The sequence below is a fragment of the Mus caroli genome, chromosome X, assembly GCF_900094665.2.
Source record: "Mus caroli chromosome X, CAROLI_EIJ_v1.1, whole genome shotgun sequence".
In the NCBI taxonomy this organism is placed as follows: domain Eukaryota; kingdom Metazoa; phylum Chordata; class Mammalia; order Rodentia; family Muridae; genus Mus; species Mus caroli.
The window spans coordinates 128,237,646-128,262,892 of record NC_034589.1 but is presented as its reverse complement, the minus strand read 5'-3'; the positions used below and the strand labels follow the sequence as shown (position 1 = coordinate 128,262,892).

Here is a 25,247-nt window from a genome sequence, read left to right as displayed (position 1 = left end):
ATAATAATAGTATATACTTGGAAAACATAAAAAACACTAAATATGAAAAATGTGTTTTTCTTCAAATTTGTATGCCTTTAATTTTTTCTGAATATTCCTAACATGGCATTAATTATGAAAAATTGTGACTATGACAAATGTAAAATATAATGCTATACTTACACATAGAAAAATTATTAATGGTGTTTCCTTCTGTGCTTTGGAAGGAGGATCATGTGTTTTATATCTTACCTACCCTTAGCTGTGTAATCAGAAAATAACAAAGAAATGTATGTTTGTACTATGTATACTGCATTCCATATCGAAGCTCAATGCTTTTACTTACAATTTTTTATCATTTTAGAAGTGGGAACAAAATCCGAAAGGAGATAGGGAGTGTAGAGGTTAAATGTGATAGTAGATATGTGATCATCTGTATTTCCCAGAGATAGAGGAGGAAAAAAAACTATATGTGCAAAGAAATCAATATACTGATCTAGCTATATTTCTTTCCTTAAAAGTGAACTCATTTTATGCTGGGGAATTTAAAGTTGAACATGTTCGATGGAAGCATTTTAATTGGAGATACAAATTGAAGGCTGGCATAGTTTTTTAAGCATCCAAAAATAGCACAGGGAAAGCGCAATGTAAAAAGTCTAAAATTCATTTGTCATTATTTCACTTGTTACCCAAGTCATTTTGCTTAAAAAAAAAAAATAACATCGAATTTAGTCATTACTTGGTCCCTACAGAAATTAAGGAGCCTCTAATTTGAAATATTTCTATCTTTTTATTATATGTTCTTCATCCTATGAAATCCTAAATTCTTCACAGAATATGGCGTTTACTCTATTTCGTACACTCAGACAACACACACACACACACACAGAGTTAATAATGCTCAATAAAACATAGCCCCATTGCCAGGCCTGAGATACCTTTCTAGTGGATCTTATGACCCTCTGGCATTTGACTTCTTGGGAGCCGACGGCAATTTAAAAGGCATTTCTAAAGTACACCCAGAACAAAGGCTCCTATGAAGAATCTAAAAATTAAAACATAAAAATGACTACCATCTACTCTGAAGGAAAATGTATATCAACAAATAACAACCAGCAAAAGGCAGAAAGTATGAAAAGAGATGAGATGCTGTTTGAACTGATATTTTGTTTCAGGTGTGGACTACAGGGGTGAGTTGGGGGGGGGCTGTATAGAAATGCCACAATTGAGGCTCATAAATATGTGTAATTAGTGTGCAATAATTAAAATTGATACTGGCATGCACAAACTGGCCCATGCCTGCATTCCCAAGACTTAAGACTTAAGAGGCCCAAGCAAGGGGAAGGCCGAAGCCAACGTAGCCTATGTATCTACTTTCAGGCCAGTTAGGCACACATAGTGAGACCCTGTCTCAAATAAATAAACAAAGCTAAGCAATTTTTAAAGAAAAAAAAAGTATCTTCAAGGATGAGGAAGCATTTGTGCTGAAATTTGAAGGATGAATGGGTTTCTGACCAGCAGAGTTAGAAAGAACACATGGGTAAAAGTGAACTCAAGTGAACTCAAACAGCATGTTAAAGATCTTGCTGCACAGCTGGGCAATGGTGGCTCATGCTGTTAATCCCAGCACTCAGAAGTTTTAGGCCAGCCTAGTCTACAGAGTGAGTTCCAGGACAGCCATGAGTACCAGGAGAGCCAAGGGTACACAGAGAAACCCCATCTAGAAAAATCAATAAGGAGCTCGCTGCCCAAGCCTGATGACTGGAGGTGGCTCCCCAGACTCTAAGGTGAAGGAGAAAATCGACTCCTAAAGGTCATCTTCTGAGTTTCCCTGTATGCTACGGCATGCACAGCACACACTCACAACGATTTAAAAACTATTAAAAATGCACATTTAAACCACTGATACTAGGAGAGGACAGATAGGAGTAAAGAGGGATATAAAGTTTTGGAATGACTTTGAGACCAATTCAGTTGTGTATGTTATGCTGAGCAGAGTATTTTAAAATGTATAGGCAAGGGCATTTATGTGATCAGAGCTGCATTCCGGTAGCAACATGGAAGAACTGTGTACAGGAAGAAAATGACTGGAGACAAGGAGACCAATCAGGAAGCTAGCTGCTTCTGTGTCTCTCCAAGAGAAGACACAGGAACCGAAAGCAGGGTATTAATTATCACAAGAGAGAAGGGGACTGTGTGACAGTATTTAAAGTGATAGCATCAACTGGATGCTGCAGCTGTTATAATGGGGGGGGGGGCTGTGAGATGCAATGGAAAAGAGCTATGAAGGATAGTCTGGAAATGGATTTGGCATTGGTATTTCATATTGGTAAATTATCACCACCCAATGCTTTAATCAACTTATTCTAACTTATTCAAGAAGCAAAGAAAAAAAGGAGTCCAGAAGGAACTAGGATATTGGGATGGTGATAAGTCAGTCTAAAAGCAAATTTCAGGGCCAGGCTTGGTGGCTCAGGCCTTTAATTCCAGCACTGGGAAGGCAGAGGTGGGCAGATCTCAGTGAGCTTGAGTCCACCTGGACTACATAGTGAGATAGCTCAAACCAATAGTATTTCAAGGTTCTTTTTGAATGGAAAAGGAAAAGATTGGTAGCTTGACTGAAAAGAAGCTATTAAAGAAGAGAATGTCAAAGCTAGGAAGATCAAAGGAGTTTTTCCTTGTTTAAAAAAAAAAAATCTCTCCGGTCTACTCTCTGCCTAGAGGGTTTAAATTAAGATTTTGAGTTATGCAGACTTTGAAGTACCATAGGCTGCTCATTTTCAAATTTTGGTCTCTAAACATAGGACTCAATTTTCATTTTATAAAATACATTTAGCTAGCTTACTGGGATTCCTAAGAACATTTCGTCAACACTAGCTCATTTAATCCTACAACCTCAAGAGATTTATTTTTTTTTTAAATATTCCTACCTTGAATAAGAGAGAATTCAGAGAAGTAAAACAAGTGTTCTAGAGATTAGAAATAGTGAGTGGCAGGCCCCATTCTTTTAACTAATGCGCTATAGTATCTTTCAATAAAGTATACAAGCGACTTTTCTTTTTCTTTTTTATTTATTTATTTATCTTTTTTTTTTTTTTTTGTTTTTTTTTTTTTTTTTTTTTTTTTTTTGGTTTTTCGAGACAGGGTTTCTCTGTGTAGCCCTGGCTGTCCTGGAACTCACTCTGTAGACCAGGCTGGCCTCGAACTCAGAAATCTGCCTGCCTCTGCCTCCTGAGTGCTGGGATTAAAGGCGTGCGCCACCACGCCCAGCTAAGCAACTTTTATATACCACACTATGCTTGATGAAAGAGCAGCCAATCATTAATGTACACTATTTAGTTCATTCACTTTTTAAAATCTAAAGCCCCCCAGAAACGCTGCTTCTCCTATCACCTTTTCGCACATGTTTCAAGTACTTGTAAATGTGCCATAAATGAGGAACGCTGTAGCTCTACATGGGTCCTTTAAGAAACCCATGCCTGCCCCTATTGGTGCAAGGAAAATTGGACCAGCAAGTATACAGATCACTTCAACCCGTAGGCTGAGCTCAATTAGACAGCAGACATGGCTTAGGCCCATCTGCTTGATCCGAGAAAGAAGTTTATGTTGTGTAATAGAGAAGGCATGCTTAACACACTTCATTGTGAAAATCGACATTTTAGATGGCTGCAGTGCTTACTCTAAATTTTGGCTGCTCTTCGTCTGATTTTCATATTTGAAGTGACTCTGAATAGTTAAACTTTGCTACCAAATTCTCCTCAGAATTCTCTTCTCAGTTCCTAGATCACTTTGGTTGAAATATATATATTTTACACACACACACACACACATATATGTGTGTGTGTATATATATATATATATATCATATATTTCATATATATATATTTCACATGTATTTCATATATACATCACATATCTCATATATATATTCCATATATATGTATATTTCATATATATTCCATATATATGTATATTTCATGTATATTCAGGTATTCCACAGCAAACTATTACTTCATATGTATCCTTTGTAATACCTTCTCTATGTGAAGCTGGGTTTTCTGAATAGTTTGCAATCATAATAAAATACAAATATAATTTGCACAAGTCGATAGTAGACTACACTTTCTTGCGTTTGTGTGATTTTTATTTTTTGAGACAGGGTTTCTCTGTGGAGCCCTGGCTGGCCCTGAACTCAGAGGTAACAGATGTGCCTGCCTCTGTTTGGCATGGAGTAAAGGCATGCACCGCCATCCTCAGAGAGCAGAACACCTTTTCATCCACTAAACTACAGCTTCCTCTTCCTAAATGATTGCTCGATATTGTAAAATTTCTCCAAAACGGAATAAATGAATGAATGAATAAATAAATAAATAAAGGTTCTGCTAGGCATGGCAATGGCCTGTAATCTCAACAGGCAGTACAATCAGCCTACAGCCAGCCTGAAGTCATTGGATTACAGAGTGAGTTGGAAGCCTCTCTGGGCTACCCAGTAAGATCTTGCCTCCAAAACAAGTAAACAAAAACAAAAGAAATGGTTTCAAACCCCTCATTTCAATCACTTGAAACAATGGGTATAAAAGATTTTCCAGTTCTGGTAGGTGAAAGCAGAGGTATTCTGTTCAAATGATTCATGTGTAGCCCCCGTGTGCTACCCAGTCTGTGAAGACTGGGTAAACAAAGAAGGCAGCAACGGCTTTTCATGTTTGGTGGCCCCATGTAATACATAATGAATTAAAACTTAAACCTCCGTCCCACTTACCCACTATGGTCAAGCAGCTGCTTAAAAGGAAGCCCCAGATTTGTTCTCAGGAGAGAGAAAAGCAAACAGCACACAACACGTCCCAAATCCTCAATGGCAAATGGGAATGAAGTCCTTTCTCTCTATGCTGAAAAGTAGTAGTTTCTCTAGGAGTTCCATAGAGAAGTGTCATTTTATGCCTCAAAAGTATCTGTTAGCTTTTTGGGTAGTTCATATAACAGCAATATTGTTTGTGTCATCAATTCGGGTACTAAAAAGCTTCAAAAGTACCCAAATATCTTTCAGTGCACTTGTGACTTTCTTTCTTCCTATATGAGATCCTGCAATGCAAAAGACCGAATTAGATTTTCAGGACATCCATGTCTTCAAAGTGGTAACTGGAAAACCATATATTTGTACACTCACTTTTCACTTCTTCTTATCATTAATCTATTATGCAACTAGCATTTATGGATGTTTCTCCTCTGCTACCTAGCTTATATGTTATTCTTAGTAATTATCACAATATAAATATCATCTTCATTTACAAGTAGGGGAGCCAAGACTCAATAAGGTTAAATAAGCTGCCCAAGGTCACAAAGCTATTGTGTGTTAAATCCAGAACTGGACTGTCAATCTTGACTTTGATGAATGTCTGTTTTTCCTACTACACCATAGTCCCTGTTAATAAATAATAATAATAATGTGTAGATGGAAAGCCTAGCACACAGTAGGAGCTCACCAAAAGTTACTTTTGTCTCCTAAAACTGCCAGATAAATATCCTTCACACAAGTCCAGTCATTTAACCTGGCGTGCTCTCAATAAAATATATTATTCAACTGAGAATCATTCATGCAAATGAAGCTCATTTGGAGAAGACTAAGTCAAATCCTTGTAAAATCACATAGCCAAATAAAGACTTGAAATTTTCCTAAGCCTCATTATTCAACTTGAGTAGCCTTTAAAATGTAATTGCATTCTAATCAATGCATTATCATCTAGGAAAGATAAGTTTGCTCCCTTAATCAATATACTAAATCTAAGAACTGCAGCCTTTTAGAGCTGATCTTGACCATTGTGTTCTCTTATCTCTGCTGTATCTGTGCATGCTCTGCCAACTTGGTGCCCACCTCCCAATGCTTACACTGCCATTTGACATGTAGCTTGGACAAGGTCGTCACAAAGCTGAGCAAAGCAAGGGAGGGAGCTTACAGGAACTCCAATCTCTGGGGTTCCGGGTTCAGTGCTCTTTCCATTGTGCCACACAGCCCCTCACTCAGGGCCAGAGCTCTCCAGGCCAAGCCAATGGTAGTACTGCAAGCAAAACACACATTCTCATGCAGTTAAATAACTAAATTCCTTCCTTCAGGGACTCCTAAAGGAGTCTCTGTCTCTGCTAACCTTTAGTTACACTGCCCTAGACTCTAGAAGGTTTGATTTCATTTTTACCCTAGAGGCAAACCTGTGGATAATCGGTTTCTTATTATCCCGTCTCATTTGACTGATGAGAGAGTACCAAGACTCAGAGTTCAGATAAGTTGCCCAAGGTCACAGGACTAGGAAGCACCAGCGCAGAAATTTGAATCAAGGTCTGACTTTAGGCCCAGCTCTCAACAGCCAGGAAACATTGTTATTAGACTCTTCCCTTCTCTCTCCTGTTCCCCTGCAACACACACACACACACACACCACCACCACCACCACCACACACACACACACACACACACACACACACACACACACACACTTTGTCCTTCAGGTCCTAGGATCACAAACCACAAAAAGGAGGTTTCTGTAAAGGCAGTTGAAGGGAGTTAAATAGTCACCCCCACCATGTCCACACATTTCAGAAGTACCTGGATGACTTTTTACAAAGTCTGGGCCTTTATATTATTTTATTTTATTTTCAGTAACATTAATCGCCTGCCTTGGAACTCAAGAAGCTAAATCAGGTTTGTCAAGAGGCAACAAACAAAAGCACTGATAAGAAGAACTACTTGGGATCCAAGACCACTGGGCAGAGAACTCCTAAGCTAAAGTTTCCACAAAAATTACAATGAGGTTAGCTGAGTCCTGTAACATAATCTTGTACTCGATTCATAGGAAATGTGAAGAGAAACCCAGAGAGAGGAGAAAAATCCGTTTTTATACTGCAAAGCGATTCCCAGGCAATGTTCTCCCTCCTAGTTTAAAAGCCAATGCCCACCCTCCCACACCCTTAATCCCAGGAAAGCACCCCTGTGAAACACCAGGAAAAGAAGCGAAAACCCCAACTGTGCCAGCCTCTGCGACCCCCCCCCAAGCACCCCACCCCGTTTGTCTTACCCTTTTCCACCAGAGGCAAATTAAATTCTGAAGAATTCTTTTGCACCCAACCCCTACACCTGAAGTCTCTTGGGAGGACCCTGCTCTACTTAGTGGGGGCAAAAAAGGGGGCACCCGTTTTCTTTCCAAGCAAAGGGACAGGGAGAGACAAGCAGGGAAGGAAACCGGGGAAGCTGGTCACCAGTAGAGGTTTGAAGAGCTGCAAATTAGTAGCTGCACTCACCCGGGTGAGACATGGGGATGACCTCATTGCGGGTCCCAGGGAAGTTAAAGATGACCGCTCCAGAAGCCCCTCTCTCGGAAGCCAGATGGATCTTGTCCGCGAAGGTGCAGCCTCCACCGCGTTGGATGAGGGCCAACCAAGATACTTGCACCGTGCTCCCCCAAACCGTGGGCACCGTGAAATTGGTGTGCGGGTTACAGGCGTTGAGCGCCCCGGGCCCGTCGGGCGGTACGAGGACCCCGGAGACGGGCTCCAGCGGTGAGTCCTGGCCGTACACGCCCTCCTCGCTCAGCTCCCACACCGTGCGGTTCACTCCGGTGTGCGGAACCCGCCAGGACACGTTGAGGTACGCGGTCCACACGGCTTCGGCTCCCCGGGAACCGGGCGCGTGCGGACTCAGAGCTAGAAGGAAGCACCAAGCCAGTAGCCGGGCAGCTCCGCAGCCGCCGCGGCAGTAGACCCCGATCCCGGGCGGCGGCCCCATGGCGCGCACTCGGCAGGCGACCCGGGCTGGGACTAGGTGCGAACCAGGTGGGGAGCCGGCGGCTAGCAGCGGGCGCGGGGCCAGCGAGGTCGCAGGCTGCCCAGCCAGCCTGCACGCAGCGTCAGCGGCCAGGCTACTGCAGACGCAGCTCCTGCAAGCAAGCGCTAGGGATGCTCGCTCGCGACTGCCGCGGCCTCGTCGAGCTCTCGGACGCTCGCGCGAAGCTCCGCCCACCCGGCTGGGGGTAGAGGTGGCTGGGAGAAAGAGCCAGCGAGCGAGCGAGCAAGCGGAGAGGAAAAGGACACTGCGGGATCCGCCTCTTAAAAGGGTCACAGGATGGGAAAACATTACAGGAGAGACTCGAGGTTGGCCAGCCAGGTGTGTCCTGTCCTTTTTAGGAAGAATCCTCGGCCCGAGAAACTGGAGAATGCGCCAGTTTACAAGCTTTCAGTTCGGAGTCGGATTGGAGTTGGTTTTGAAAGGCACAAATTCCTTCTCCTTTGCCTGAAGGGGAGTTTGGGCTTTGTGGTAGGAAAGTACTTCTCAACAGCCCCAGGTCCAAAGGGTGTGAGTTCTGAGTAGGTGTTTAGTGCTGGGGTTAGAGGCTTCCTGTTTCCCCCTCCCCCTCCCCCCGGAAAGGACAAGCAAAGCACGTCCTCATTGCTCCCTTTATTTAATTACCTTCTTAGTGGCCCCAAACAGCACGTTTCTCTTTCCCTGATCTCAGCAAGTGCTATACGTGTCTTTCCTACCGGAGGCTAACACACTACACCAGATGCCTCTTGCAAGCAATTTTGATAACCACAACAGAATTATCATCTCCACACACCTCAAAGTCAAGCTCCCCTTTTTATTCACCTTCCACAAATTAGGTTTGACCTAACTGATTTTCCAGCGAGATTCATGATCTTAACTGTAGTTACTTTTCTTCTCTTGATACCAACTAGAATGAGGCCGGCCCACCTGGACAACTCACACATGTCTCTTGTCTATGAGTTAGTCATAGTTCAGCATACATTTCTGTCAATACTATCAATGACTACATTTACTGGAATCACTAAAACTGTGCATGGAACTAAGCTGAATGAATATACCAGGTGACAGCCAGTTTAGAATTTATTTATGATTTTGAATTTTAGACAGAGTATCCCTGTGTAGTCCTAACCAGCCTGGAGTTAACTATGTAAATTAGCACCATAGGCATACTTTAGGGCAATCCTCTTGCTTAGCTGAGATTACAGTTAAAGACATGTGCTACCCGGCCCGGCTTCTGAACAGTTTTTAACCTTTAGAATTTACTTCTCTGTGCCTCGATTTGTTTATAAATTGTAAAATGGGAACGAAAACATTGAGCGCATGGAGTTGATCAGATGGTTAAAAGTCTTCCTGTAAACCACTCAGGATGCTGTTTAGCTGAGTATGAAAATTACGTTAAATATTGTTACTCAACAAGTTCAGGGGCACAGGAGTTCTACAATATCAATTGTCGTTACCTCCCGGTAATAACCAGAGACCGTACTGTTTATGAATCCAGTCTTAGCTACATTTTTGGTTCAGTCTAATTTCCAGCATTCCCAATCACTCTCATCTCTAAATCCTTGGCTAAGCATTTACTTAATAGTATTTCCCATGATTAAGCATAGGTTTATTCTATTCTTGATTCTCTTAGGACCCTAGAGAAACCTAGAGGAAAATTAACACCATCTATCAAAGACCCAGCTAAAATACAAGTGAGTATTCTGTGAAACACGAACCTTGAGTGTTAAAAGAAGCTTTAGGAGCCATTTAGAGTAGGTATGGGGCCAGTGGAAAAATATCCGCCCCCAATGTCAATGATGTTAACCTTTGAGATTTAAAATAACCCCCCTAAAAAAAAAAACAGAATAGTACCAGCCACCTATAGTATTAGTATAATTTCAGAAATTATCCGAGTTTGTTCATGGAGAACAATCAAAACTCAACTAAACAATAATAGTTGAATGAAAATCAACTATATTGTTCTTTGAAGAGAATGTGATCAAAAGAAAGGAGGTATTTTATAAGATATCTACAAAAATAAATAGAGTGGTGCTTATTCATTTCCTCCATTTATTATTTCTTAAGTATTTCCTCGCATGTACTATATGCTATGAACTAAATGTAAGTCAAATAAAATATCAGTTATGCTTTCTAAAAGCTCATGAATTAACTTCAACGGATAAGAAGTGGACTAGAGAGATGGCTCAGTGGATAGGAGCACCATCTGCTCTTCCAGATGGCCTGAGTTCAATTCCCAGCAACCACATGGTGGCTCACAACCATCTGTAATGAGATCTGGCACCCTCTTCTGGTGTGTCTGGAGACAGCTACAGTGTACTTACATATAATAAATCTTTACACAAGAAAAAAAAAAAGAAAAGAAAAATAGAAAAACAAACAAACCAAAAGGATAAGAAGTGATCATTTCATTACTGACTAGTGTATGCATATGGTACCGTCTCTACAATAGAGGTTACACAGCTCAGGCCAATACTGGACAACAGAGAAGAGTTCCCTGTGCTGAGCTCAAGAGGATTAGTCTTTCTAGGCAAAGAGCAACACAAGAGAAGGCATGGGGACCTGAAGTGCTGGAAACCTGCGATTACACCAGGCCTTCTAAGTGCAAAATGATTGAAACCGAGAGTATGAAAGGAAGGTTATAGAGAGAAAATGGGGGTTCTGAGAATGAAGTGCAGTGGTAGAGAACTTGACTAGTACACTGAGGTTCTGGGTCAATCCCCAACACGACAAAGTTCAAGGAATAAAAATAAAAGATAAATTCAAGTGCTATATAGAGGCCAGACCTTCAGAGTTTGGGAGAGTAAAGCTAGTAAGTATATGGACTTTATCCAAAAACAGTAATATAATCAGGATTTAAACAGAGAGTAATATCAGATCTGCAAGTTAGAAATCACTATGGCTTGTCTGTGGATAATAGATTGGAAGGAACAAGGGTAGTATCAGGGAGCTGAGGTAGATTTTTGACAATACTCCAAGTGGGAAATAAAGGTAACCTGGACTAGATAGGCAGTAGATATGAGCGGATGTGGGCAGAATGGGGAATCGATTCATCTTAAAGGCCAAATCAACAGCACTTATTTTGAGGGATGCTACAGAAGGAGGATGGAGTTGAGCCTAAAGACTGGATTGTTCAGACAGGGAGTAAAGGAAGAGGCCTTAAAATGTGTACAGTTGATAAGAAAGAAAGAGATAAGTTCACTTTAGACGTGTTGATTTGAGCTGTGTGTAATGGAACCAGGTAGAACTCTGTAGTAAGTCATTGGCTTTTCTTCTTATTGAACACTTACTAAATGAAAGGCACTGAAGAGGCAGGGGCATAAAGGGAACAGTTCTGTTCTCAATGAAGTCAAAGTTTAGCAGGAGAGTCAGAGAGAGAGAGAGACAGATGATAAGCCTATATAATAATGAGCAGTATGATTTAGTAAAGCATAGGTGTTACCTAAGCAGAGAGGGTAAAGACGATCAGGCATAAGTAATACCACATGAAGATAGCAGAGAACAAGCAGAAAACTTCCATTCAGGAGTTAGGTATGGCTTGGATATATGCTACCAAAGGTGAGTTAATGAAAAATGAAACTAGTCAAGTAGGTGGAATGTAAAGAATTTCAAACAAGCAGAATCGTACACATATCACATATGAGTACATGCATAAAGGAAATTTGACAACATGATTAATGATTGTTACATCTAGATGGTGGGCAAAGAGATATTAAATTGTGTTTTTTTAACTTTTCTGTATATTTTACACTTTTTGTAATTAATGGGTTTAAATTGTGAATTTAAAATTTTTAAATTGTCTTTCATATGTATGTTTGTTTTGTTTGCATGTATGTGTGTGTATCATGTAAGTGCCTGGTACTTATGGAGGTCAGAAGACAGCATTGGATCCTCTGGAAGCAGGGTTACAGACAGTTCTAAGCTACTACAAGAGTGCTGGGAATTGAAACCATGTCCTTTGGAAGAACTCGTAACCACTGAAACCATTTTTTCTATTCTCTAAGTGGTGGATTTATATTGAAGCTAGTGGAACAGATGAATAATATAACAAATCTCAGTTTAAAAAAATATCCAGATTGTTTTGAAATCAAGACTGGTAATAGAAAGACTAGTGAGGAAGCTAACATCATCAGATCTCTTTTGGCGGTCTAGCCCAATTATGAAATGAAGACATTAGACTACCGTAGCTTGATGACGCGAACCATTAAGCATCCCCTTGCTCTGAGTCCGTCCTCACCAAGCAACCTTCTTATTATCATTTAGCTTCTCATGTAAATATGCCTACAGGGAGATAATGTACTCATCAGCAAACACTAGTATCAGGTCCATTTGGAGGTTATACTTCTCATTATAAATTAATCAATTGGCATTCTGGCTTACATATTGGTCTCCTGTGAATTTGGTTAACTCTGAGTCAGTCCCCAGGAGGCCAGCCTCTGGTTATACTACCAGTTAAATTTCAAAGCTTTCAAAGCTGAGAACCAGATTGTCGATCCTGATTGCATCAACTGTCTTTCCATGATGAGTAACTTGCTGGCTGTCCCTACCTTATCCCCATGTCTTACTGCAGAATATTTTCACACTACAACAGCTGCCCACTACTAAGAGTTAAGCCTGCTGCTGATCAGGCACATCACCATTGTCAGGGAGTTGACTAGAAATGCTAGCACCCACTTCTGCCTGAGAACTTGCAGTACCAGATCTCACTCCTTCACAAGCATCACACCCTGAGTAAGACTACACTTTTCCTGTTGGAAAGTTCCTGTTAATGTAGTTCAATTCTCTCCCTCCCACTTCCCAACTCTTTCCCTCTGATTCTGGGCCTTCAGTGTCTCTATAGTATCCTTGCCCATATCCCTGTTCAACTAGGGCCTTCGCTCTCAGGAATGGCCCTGAATCAGATCTCACTTGATTCTTGACAACTGAGTTGATGAAACCTAAACATATTCTCTCAGAGTGCTACTCTCCTTAAGGATAATAACACTAGGTGTTTTACATGCATATCTCTTCTTTAATCCCCCCCCCTTTTTTTTAACAAAACAGGAAACAGGCTCAAAATTAGCAGCCAGCCTAAAGTCATAGTTAAACAGAAGCAGAATTCCAAGGCAGTTCTGACTATAAGTATTAATAGCTGATAATGACTCACACCATTCTTCTGTAGAGTGGCATGCACACTGAAACTTTTTTTATGCTAAAGAAAGTTTAAGGAATGTTTCGCATATGCATTTCAGGCACTGTCACCATTGAGGGAGGGAATAATATCTGAGCCAAGATCCTTTTTGAATTCTTCAAATCCTACCACAAAGATGAACCCTGCCAAATTCTTCTATTAATACTAGCAAATGAAACAGCCCTGAGCAAGCTCTATCTAATAATGAACTGATAAACAGAGCAGCATCCTTCAGGAGCAACAATATGGCACCACTGTGAGAGATTACATTTCCTATCACCCGGAGTATCTACAGAGGCATAGAGATGGTCAATAGTGTGCAGCCTAAAATATGTCTGCAAAATTAATTGGGATATCACATATGACTTCTTACCACTAACGAAATGACAAGACATAGCTTGAAATGACTAATGCCTTCCATGTCGGTGATGCTGTAGAAATACAAGTGGATAACATAGTTGTGCAGGATCTGTAGAGAAAGCATGACAGCTGCTATTTAGGTAGGAAGATAAAAATGGTGGGGTGTAGAGAGAAAGAAGAACTGAACAAAGGGAAGCAAATTGCCATCATGTAAGGCGACTTCATGTTTGCAGATAACATACCATCACTTGCAAATGCAGACACAACTCAAATTTGCTTGCACTGGCCTTCAGCACAAAATGACCATATATTTGAAGTTTATCATTCAGTCCTCATATGCCACTCCATAGTCTAGATCCTGTTGTGGATGGGCCTGGTGAGGTTTGTAATGATACTGGGAAGGGCTTCAGACAAGTAGTGAGTCATGTACTCAGTGACTTCTTGTGAACCAAACTCCAATGAATAAAGGAGCCAATCGCTGGGTGAGTAGGAGGGGCTTCCAGGTTGGATAGGGGAAGAGAGGAGGAGGAGAGGGAGAGCAGCTTTTTGGATGGGGATAGCATGAGGACAAGATGTAGCTATGAGTGTCCCCGAGCTTATGGCAAATCCTGGTGGATTTGCCACCATAGAAATTAGATTTTATATGGCTTACAAGATTAGGATCCTAGTTGTTGTGTCCAGAGATTGAGCTACCATTGTTTCTGAACTAAGTTTGTGTGGTATTTTTCTTCTCAAAGTGACTCAACTGCTTTCCAGAGAATAAGGTACGGAAGCAAAGCATGGGTTTGCCTGATGTGCACAGCAGAGGCAATGGGCTGGCATGGTAATGACCCGCCAGTGGGAATCTAGCAAGCTGGGTGGAGAGATTTTGGAGTTCTGAGTCAGAGTCTCCATGAGATAATAAAAGGCCGGCCATTGCAGGCCAGTGCATGGCTGGCCAGGCCACAGGAGCAGAGTTGCCGGCACAAGCACTGGGACTTGCAGGTTCTGTTTTAGTATTTTCCCCAACAAGATCAATAGAAACTCATTTCAATCTCTACCCTTATTTTTGAAGTTGACTGGTTTATGACACTAGAAATTCTAGTTCTTCTTTCTCAACCAAAAGTGGGAATATTAATGATAAATTGAATAGATTTATTTTGAGCCACTTACTATTTCATTAGATTATAGCATAGCAATTCTGATAACACAGTTAAGTTCAGCTTCACTGAGAACTGCATAATTAGGAAATTTCATCATTTTGTGAACATTACATCATCATGTACTTCCATAAACCACTATCGAGTAGCCCACTACACAAGTGTAGTACATGATAAAACCTGGATAGCACACTATTGTACTGAGCATGGAGGGCAGAAAAACAGTCAGAAAAACAGCCAGGAACATTTGTATATGCAAAAACACCAAGGGACAAAAAAGATAAAAGAAAAATATGGTATAAACCATTTTTAAATGGTACATATATATGCAGCAATTATCATGAATGGAGCTTACCAGTCTCTTACCAGAATTTATACACACTGTATATTTATACAACACTAAGTTAATAAAAATATTTTTCTTCCTTCAATAGTGAATTAGCCTTGTACTACATTGATACCAGTGTTGCTCCCCCACCCCCATTATTTCTCCCAAAGAGCCTGTTCAGAGAAAGAGCCTGTTCAGAGAAATTGAAGGACTCTGAAAGCAGATCACAAATGCAGTCAGAGACTGTATTGTTGGTATCCAGACGTTGGACACTTTTTGCTCATGAGCTTTTGGAGATCATTCATATAAAAGACTATTTGTTCTTAGGAAAATATTCACCAGCAAAGAAGCCTTTAAGAAGACAGAGAAATTTTGTTTGCTACTTTTTCCTCTGTAACAAATATATATATATATATATATGAACTTGGACTATTTGCTTAAGAAAATAAGTTTTCTTTGCTTGTTTCATCTTTTTTTAGTTTATAAATGTTTATATTTTAATTTTTTTGTAATAATCATTAAAACACAAATTTTACAATCTTTCTCTTCCTCCCTTTCTTCATCCCTACTTCCCTCTGTTCCTTCCTTCTCTCCTTTTCTCTTTTTCTCTTTTTCTCTTTTCTTTTCTTTTCTTTTCTTTCTTTCTTTCTTTCTTTCTTTCTTTCTTTCTTTCTTTCTTTCTTTTCTTTCTTTCTTTTCTTTCTTTCTTTCTTTCTTTCTTTCTTTCTTTCTTTCTCTCTCTCTTTCTTCCTTTCTCTCTCTCTTTCTTACTTTGGAAAGGAGCTCTTGTTATGATTTTCTGGCATGGACTCATGTTGTAACCCAGGCTGTTCTCTAAGGTGCTTCAGTTCCCTGACTTAGTTTCCCAAGTGCCAAGATGACTCTTTCTATATATCTTATTTTGTATGCCTTTTACACTTATTTATTATTATATTATTTTCACATTTAAAACTTTTTTTATTAGCAATAGAGACACAAATGCTCACACTGTCCTAGGCCTACACAAGGACAGGATCATCAAAATCCCTACTCCCCACTTCTCTGTACAGTCTTCAGGGAAATAACAGGAACAGGACGGTCATCCACTGTAATAACAAGGTCTTCTGGCATTTGTCTTTAAGCAACTGCCTTAGGATCTTCTTGAGTGTGCTACTCTTTATCTCAGAAATATGTCCAAGCTTTATTTTGTTCATTTTGTAAAGCACAGAATCACCTTAAAAGAGGATAATACTTTGTGAGCCTTATATTTTTAAATTTCACTTGTTTAACTTTTTGAGATGATAATATAATTATTCCTTCCTTCTATCCCCTCCCTCCAAACCCTCCTATATACCTCTTCTTGCTCTCCTTCAAATTCACAGCCTCTTTTTGCATTGTTTTACATACCTATATGTATATGCAGATACATATACATAAATACAGCCTGTTAGTCATTTGAGTTTATATATGTTTTTGTTTTTCAAAACAGAGTTTCTGTGTATAGCCCTGGCTGTCCTGGAACTCACTCTGTTCCAGGCTGGCCTCGAACTCAGAAATCCACCTGCCTCTGCCTCCCAAGTGTTAGGATTAAAGGCGTGTGCCACCACTGCCCGGCCGAGTTTATATATTTTTAAACTTTTTAAGGAGCTATAGGATACATGTAGAACTTTCTGATAAACATTTTACCAAACTTTCTTGGAAATCTCTTTTTTTCTCTTATACTTTCTTTTCTTCTTACATCTTCAGCTATGCATTCATTACATGACAGGGAGTTTTCAGTTTCATTTTAAACTTACGGAACCACCATCATCTATCACTGACCAAAATGTCATTATGTGGCATATGACTATACATCTAAATAGATATGATTTTTTTAATGTGTAAGACACATAATAGAAGAGACATCCCATGAATGATATAGACCCAGTACTAACAGTAAATAAGGCACAAGTTAAACAATTTAAAATGCACCTGGGCAATACAACCCACAAACAGAATTGGATTCCTTTTCAGTTGTAATGGCATTAGCTATTTCCTACAAAAACTGGTGATATTGAAAAGGCATTTTAAGAATTAGTATCCAGGTTTAGGGGGAAGCTCCTTGGTTTTCTCACTGGGACAGTGAGAAACATTCTAAAAAAGTAGGACTATTAGTTCCAATGCTCAGTATAGAGCAAGCCCTCAGCTAACTTCCCACTGAGGATTGAAAAGTTGGAAGCTTGCCCTCTAAGATCAGGAACAAGACAAGAATGCTCACCTCATTACTTCTGCTCAACGTAGTACCAAAAGTCCTTATATTACATAAGAAAGAGAAATGAGAGCCATTCAAATGGTAATGAAGGAAGAAGCAAGCATCATAACATGGTAAGAAGTTCTATGATAAGTGACCTTTTTCCCCCTTTGATTCAAGAAAATTAGTGCATTATAAAAACTCATGTATGTGAGAGATCTTACAGGTCTCCAGAAAATTAGAAAAAAGTAGTCAGATATTATTGAAAGGAAATGAATCCTTATTAATATTTTGGTAGCAGTGTCCTCCAGGGGCCATGGAGGAGCTATGGACTAATGTGAACTTCTACCATGGCCTCTTTTTGACAACCTTTTATACACAGAATACCATAAAACCTCCTGGAAACAACTTTTGAGACTGATAACACATATTCTGAAAGGTTACAGGGTAGAAAGTCAACGAAAACCAATCAGATTAATAAGACGGTGTCCTAAAAAGACATTGAGATAGACATTGAACTTACAGTGACCTCAAAATGACATAGAATAGGAAGAATTTTAACCAAAGAGGTAGAAGATCTCTACAGCAAATGCTATAAAGCATGGGTGAGAGAAAGTTAAGACAGCACACATAATTGGAAAGACACTAAGCTGATGAATAGAAAGAATTAATAGTTAAAACATCTGTAATACCCAAAGTGGTCTACAAATTCAGTGCTTCCCCTATAAAAATTCCAATGTCATTATTCACAGAACTAGAAAAGCCCCTAAACATTTGTTTGGAAGTACAAAGGCTCTGAAGCAATCAAAGCAGCTTCTAACAAAGCTGAAGGGTAAGAGATGCAGCTCAGACTGTAGCGCACTTGCCTAGCACACACAAGGCCAGCACCATATAAAACTGGGCATAGTGGTACACACTTGTAAGCTCAGCATCTTGGAGGTTGTGAAAAGAAGTTCAGGAGTTCAAGATCATCTCTGAGTACACAGTGAGTCTGAGGCCAGACTGGGATTTGAAACCCTGTCTCAAAATACAAGGAGATAAGCTGTGGAGAAAGTTTGTTTGGAATCAAGAGTGAATAAAATATTTGAAAGTCACAACTTCAATCAGGAGCTGATATTAAGAATATGAAAAGAATTCAACAAGAAAATTAATTACCCTCTTAAAACTGGTAATAGAAGTGAACAGAGATTTCTCAAAAAGAGAAGCAAATAACCAGGAGAGATATTGGAAATGCTCAAAATCTATACTCATTAGTGAAATGCAAGTGAGAACTATGAGGAAGTGCATTTTATACCTGTTCGATTGACTGGTATGGAAACTGTAAAGGACAAATAGAATGTAGGCAAGGTTGTTGGGAGAAGGGAACCTGTGCGGCAGTATGAAAAACAGAATGGAAGTGCCTCAAAAGACAAAAAAAAGAAAAAAGAAAAAAAGGACTACAGTAAGATCCAGAAATCTTACTACTGGGCATCTACCCAAAGGTCATGAAATACGTGTTGAATAGATTGCTACATTCCCATGTTTGTTGTAGCACTCCCCACAATAACTAAAATAAGGAAACAACTGTAGTGTCTATCAATGGATGGTTGGATAAAGAAAATGTGGCACACACACACTATGGAATACTATCCATCCTTTAAAATCAAACCACATAGATAAGCCTAGAAGCCATTATGGTATGTAAAGACAGCATATAGGGGGCAATTACTGCATTATCTGACTAATACATAAAATCTGAAAGCCAAAGTCATAGAAGCAGAGAGGAGGATGACAGCTTCCAGAAGCTGGGGTTAGGGTACTGTCACAAGGAAAGGGAGATATTCATCAATGGTACCAACTTTCACTTAGGATGAATAGTTTCTAGTGATCTATTCCACATCATGTGATTATTTAGACTATAGCTAATAATAATGTGTATTGCACATTTCTAAATAGGTTTAAAGCCTCATAATGAAGAAGACAAGCATCTGACATGATGTGTATGTTAGCTAGCATCATTTTATTATTCTACAATCTATATGCATTGGACAAACATCTCATTGTACTCCATACAGTTACATAGTTACTATTTACCAAAAATAAAATAGCTCCCTCAAGTCTCAGGGATCACCACAAAAGAGAAGGGGGAGAAATTTCAGAGCCAAAGAGGGTAGATACCTATAGAAAAACAGTATTTATTGAATGACAGTGCAGCGACACACATGAACTCAAAGTAGCTGGGACTATATACATAAGACTTGCACAAAATCAAGTCAGCTAAAACCACAGCTCCTCAAATAGTGACATTCCTGGTGACTAAGTGTCTTAGTTAGGGGTTTCCTGCTGTGAACAGACACCATGACCAAGGCAACTCTTGTAAGGACAACTAATTGGGGCTGGTTTACAGGTTCAGAGGTTCAGTCCATTATCATCAAGACGAGAACATTGCAACATCCAGGCAGGCATGGTGCAGGAGGAGCTGAGAGTTCTATATCTTCATCTGAAGGCTGCTAGCAGAATACTGACTTCCAGGCAGCTAGGGGGAGGGTCTTGAAGCCCACACCCCCAGTGACACACCTATTCCAACAAGGCCACACCTACTCTAACAAGGCCACACCTACTCTAACAAGGCCACACCTAATAGTGCCACTCCCTGGGCTGAGCATATACAAACCATCACACCCGTCATCAAGGAAGTTTCTTTTTCAGCAGATAGAGGCTATCAGAGAGCTTCGCAACTGGTCAAGATGCAGAGAGCAACTCACTGCGGAGTGTCTCTTCCCAGTTGATACATCTACCACACTCTTATATCTAAGGCTAAAACAGCATCGCAGAGGATGGGGTGGGAATATTGTAAGAGTAATTTCTCCTTAGGGAAGCATGCTCCAGTAGATGGCCCCTTGCCCATGCACACACTGGCAGCACTGAATGGCGTCAGTGGTTATATTAAGAGATAGAAGAGCAAACACATTATGTTGGGAGGGAAAAGGTGAGGGTATAGGGGAAGAACTGAAAAGGTGGATAGGAGTTTAGACTGTAATTGAGAGTTATACTGACCTAAAGACTTTATTGACATGAATGAATATTTGAAGAATAAAAAACAAACAAACAAACAAAAAAAAACAAAAACAAAAACAAATGAAAACAAAACCTTAAAAGTCATTTGGGAGCTGGGCGTGGTGGCGCACGTCTTTAATCCCAGCACTCGGGAGGCAGAGGCAGGCGGATTTCTGAGTTCGAGGCCAGCCTGGTCTACAAAGTGAGCTCCAGGACAGCCAGGGCTATACANAAAAAAAAAAAAAAAAAAAAGTCATTTGGGGAAAAATAGAAAATTCGAAAACTAGCATTCTTATATGTGCGTTTCCACCGTGTGTGATCACAATCACCTACTGAAGCCAAGACTTGCCCTTTAGACGCTAAAGTTTCCAGGGATGTGGGCAAAGGCAAACTTGTATTTGCAAGGGGCAAAGTCACAACTTCACAGCTGCCAACTATATGCATTAGGATTAGCTACAGCTGCCCAGGGCTCCAAATTGATCAATAACCTGGAGTAAACAAGTATCTGGCAATAAGTGACCAAGTGCTAGTCCATAGACGAGACAACTGCAATTGGCTAGTGGCCTGCTTCTGGTTCACACAATAATTAAGTTCTATCACCCCACCCAATGAAACAAATGCTATGGTTCTCTTGGTAAGAGGAAAGCAGCAAGGGACAAGCGAACTATCAGCAAGAGGGTATTATATAGCTATGTTAGTTTTGATTCACCAAAACTATACAGTGTACAGTATAGTAACTTTCCTGGGGGGAAAATTACTAACAGGAACATCAAAAGGAAGACATACCCAGATGTACTGAACCACAGTTCACCATGGCATCCATAAAAATCGCTTTTTCCTAAGCTGACCCTCATCCAATTATTAGGGCAGCATACTTTTTGAAGTCTCTCTCTGCACTGTCTTTCTATGCACCTTTGAGTGCTGATAGGATCACAATATTTTAGGATCTTTACAGCAAACTCATTCAGACATAGGAATCAGTCACTGCTTAATATTCTGTATGCTGTCCACTCTGGAGCCACAGAAAGCCTTTTTACCAGAGGCAGCCAAGTGGCTCTGCAATGTTTGCTTTACATAGTAGAGGGGTGGCAGAAATTGAAAGCTTGGAGCTCTTTTTGTTTGAAGAAGTGTCTCTTTAAGTTTACCTTCAATGAGCCCATCAGTTCATTAAACATCTTATTTTCTTAGATGACAACGGAGGTATTTAGAGAGCTGCCAAGAGCACATGTTTGGGCCATTCACAGTGCTTAGGGCACAACTCTTTGCTCCTTTCTTTTCAGGCCTTTTTATTGGGTTGGATTCAAGACAGATTGAAAACTTTTTTAACACACACGTTCCAGGAAGCAGGCAAATTTATAATCAGTGCCACACCCATGGCATGTAGCAAAAAAAAAAAAAAAAAAAAATTCAAGTTTAAAGAGAGAGGCAATAATTTCTTGCTTCAGAATAGTATCCTAGAGTGGAATTATATTATTTTTGGTCATTCAGCTTTCTCTTCAATAGAATCTTCTCACTACAAGCCTTGTGAGATAGCATGGAACAACTTAAGAACAAGCAGACTTTTCAGAAATAAACATTGCTAGCCCAATCCTACCTGATCTTTGCAGTCACCATACAAATTTAGGCATAAAACTTAAAAAAAAAACTAATTTCCACTCTCTGGTGTACTATGACATATGAAATCACAGAATGATTACCTGTGGGTGTACACGTTATACAATTTTCTATTTTGGTGTTTCAGTGATCTAAAAGAAATTTGGGGCTAGGGATGTCACTCCGTTGATATAGTGCTTGTCTACTTGCAGGAAGCTCTGTCTAGGATGGATTCCCCAAGACTGTGTACAACTGGGTATGATAGTGCACATCTGCAATTCCTGTATTTGAGGGCTACCCTCTGCCTCGTAGCATGGTTGAGATAAGAGTGGAATACTTAAGACCCCGTCTGAGAGACAGAGGGACAGACATAGAGACAGAGAGACTGACACAGACAGAGACACAGTGGGGGGAGAAAGCTCACCTATTCTCTAATAATTATAATAAACGTTTTGGGGCTGGAAAGATGGCTCAGAATTTAAGAGGACATGGTGGCTCATAATTGACCCTAACTCCCATTCTAAGGCACATTTCACTCTCTTCCGGATTCCATGGACTCCTGCATGAATGTGGTGCACACACATATGCTCAGGTATATGTGCATATACATAAAATAAAATAAATATTTTAGAAAAGTAATACATATTTTTGAAACTTCCCATATCTTTCTTCTGGGATGACCCAAAGATGAACACAACAAAGTCTCTCCACTAAATATCTTGGTCCAACGGGTGTGTGTGTGTGTGTGTGTGTACATTATTATTTAAAGCATAGTTTGCATAAAATAAAACAGACTCTCTTAAGAGTACCAGTTCTATAACTTTTGATAAACATACTTAATGATGACCACAATGAAGATCTAAAACAATTTCTCCATTCCTCCAAGTCCCTTATGGTAAGCTTTTAGTGTCTAACCCTCCTCTTTATTCATAACCACTGGCAACCACTCTTCTATTTCCTTATAATTTTGTCTTTTCCAGAATGCCATATAAATGGAACCATTCAGTCTTTTGTGTGTCTGACGTCTTTCACTTAGTAAAATGCATTTGAGAGTTGTCTGTGGGTTGCTTTTTTTTTTTTTTTTTTTGCGTCGGCATAGCATTTAAACAAAAGAATGGTCAGAGAGATGAGCGCTGTGAGTACAGAATCCTACTTGAATATCGATGCAGGAATTTAGAAAGGTTTCGTGGAGTAAGTAGCATTTAAGGAGGGCCTTAGAGATAGACTATTTTCAGAAGCTCGGAGGACAAGAGAAGAGAGAGGATTTCAGGAACAAAAGCTCACAGCCAGGGTTTGAGCTTGGCTAGGGCACAGGCAAAGGCTACGTGGGATGGAAAGGGGATGTTAGGGGCTCTATTGACCTTGAATAACATGTTAAGGAGTTGGTCTTGATTCATTAGGAAGTAGAAAGCCACTTCAGAGTTTTGATACATGCTCTCTTTGGAAGAAAGTTAAGTTTTACCTGTAAGCAGTCCAACTACCCTGCCTGAGCTGAAGGAGTTTATTCCCTATGCTGGTGAATGTATGGTGGCGAGTTTTAAAACAAGGTGACAAACTGCATCTATTGATAGCCATAGCATAATCTCCCATTTTGTTTACACTCCCAACAAAATGTTGCTGTATTCCAGTTTCATTACAGCCTCACTATTTATTTTTGGGATTTTTTTTTGGGGGGGGGGCATGGTTCTCTCTCTCTCTCTGTTTTTGGGTTTTGGATTTTCTTTAAGATTTATTTATTATATGTAAGTACACTGTAGCTGTCTTCAGACACTCCAGAAGAGGGAGTCAGATCTCATTAGGGATGGTTGTGAGCCAACATGTGGTTGCTGGGATTTGAACTCAGGACCTCTCTGGAAGAGCAGCCAGTGTTCTTAACCTCCGAGCCATCTCTCCAGCCCCCTATTTATTTTTAAAAGAATAATACACATTTTTAAAACTTTCAATATCGGCACAGTCCTATAATAGTTTCTGAGGATGATACAAAGATGAATATAACAAAGTCTCCCCGCTAACTTTACACTGTCCTACAGATACACGATAGAAAGTGCATCTGTATAAGTTATAAACAGCTCACAACTTGTCTATAACTCCAGTTCTAAGGCATCTCACACCCTTTTCTGACCTCCAACAGGGCTCCTGTGCACACATGGTTCTCATAACACACACACACACACACACACACACACACATACATACAATAAATATACTTTTAAAAAAATCCATGTAAAACTGTTGCCTAGAGATAGTTTGCTGCATTCATGTGTATTCTTGGTTAGCTTTGCCATCAGGGTATCAGAACACCAAGCCTTGTTCTAGGAATCTTCTTTCCTAGTCCTCCATTGGAACATTTTCCACTGGGGTAAGAGTCAAACATTAGAATATCTGATCTGTCCTTGCAGACAACTCACTCTAGAAACCCCAGTTGAACAGCATTCCTTTCTTTGGGAGAAACATGTTATCCACAGACAAACTCAAATCCCTTATCTACAAAGAATTCATTTCTGTTTTGAACGCCTTTTTAGATACTCTTAACCAGGTATTTCACCAAGGAGAATATACTGATGTCCAATAAGCACATGGAAAACTGTCCAATATTGCTAGTCATTAAGAAAACAGCAATTTAAAAAAAAAACACAGTGTGGAGGCTGCAGAGATGGCTCAGTGGTTAATAGCACTTACTGTTCCTTCAGGGGACCAAGGTTTGAGTCTCAGTACCCACATGGCAGTTCACAACTGTCTATAACTCCAGTTCCAAGTTATTCAACACCCCTTTTTGACCTCTGACAGGGCTCCTGTGCACGCACGGTACTCATAATCCACTCACACACTCATGCACACACAGAGAAAATATACTTAAAAATCCATGTAACTGTATGTATGGCAAAATGGACAAAATGAATAAGAATGACAGCTAAAATAGTAACAACAAATAATGGTGAGGACCCCATGACACTGGAACATAGCAACATTTTTGTATGGGAGTGTAAAGTGGCACACCTAGGATGGGAGTCAACCTGGATTTCTTATAAAACTTATCATGAAATCTCAGATAAATGAGTCATATTAATAAAGACATCCATAAAATTTCATTTCTTGTTTTATTAACATTTTTGTTAGTGTACAAAATTGTATCTTCATATGTGTACAACACTATACTTTGTTCGTATACTTTGTTGTACTCTTGTGTTTTCTTCCTATTTTCATAGTTTCTTAGGCACAGATACCAAATTCTGTAAACAGCTTAGTTATATTGCAATAAGTAAATTATGATACTATGGAATATTATTTATCAATGAAAAAGGAAAGGTTTGTTAATATATGTTGTTGTACGCAAATACAGCAATCTAGGTGGCTATCCAGGTATTTGTTCTAAGTACAAAAAGGCAATTCCAATACTATGATTCTGTTTATACAACTTTGGTTTTGTGTTTGTTTGTTTGTTGTTTTTTTGTTTTTGTTTTGTTTTTGAGGCAGGATGGTGTTTTTTAACAAGTGATCCTCCTAAGAGTCCCTTGATCCTGTGAAGGTTCTGTGCCCCAGTACCAGGGAATGCCAGGGCCAGGAAGCAGGAGTGGGTGGGTTGGGGAGCAGGGCGTCTAGGGGAGGGGATTTTCAGAGGGGGAAACC

General features: G+C 39.9%; 1 protein-coding gene across 1 annotated transcript in view; it reads right to left on the bottom strand.

Annotated features, from left to right (window-relative positions):
* Rnf128 (ring finger protein 128) overlaps nt 1-7,949 on the bottom strand; it is a 61,166-nt gene extending 53,217 nt beyond the window's left edge. The window contains exon 1 of the mRNA XM_021152760.2: nt 7,266-7,949. Coding sequence (XP_021008419.1) covers nt 7,266-7,749 — 484 coding nt within the window. The 5' untranslated portion in view covers nt 7,750-7,949. The remainder of the gene's footprint in view (nt 1-7,265) is intronic.
* Nucleotides 7,950-25,247: the final 17,298 nt, after the last annotated feature.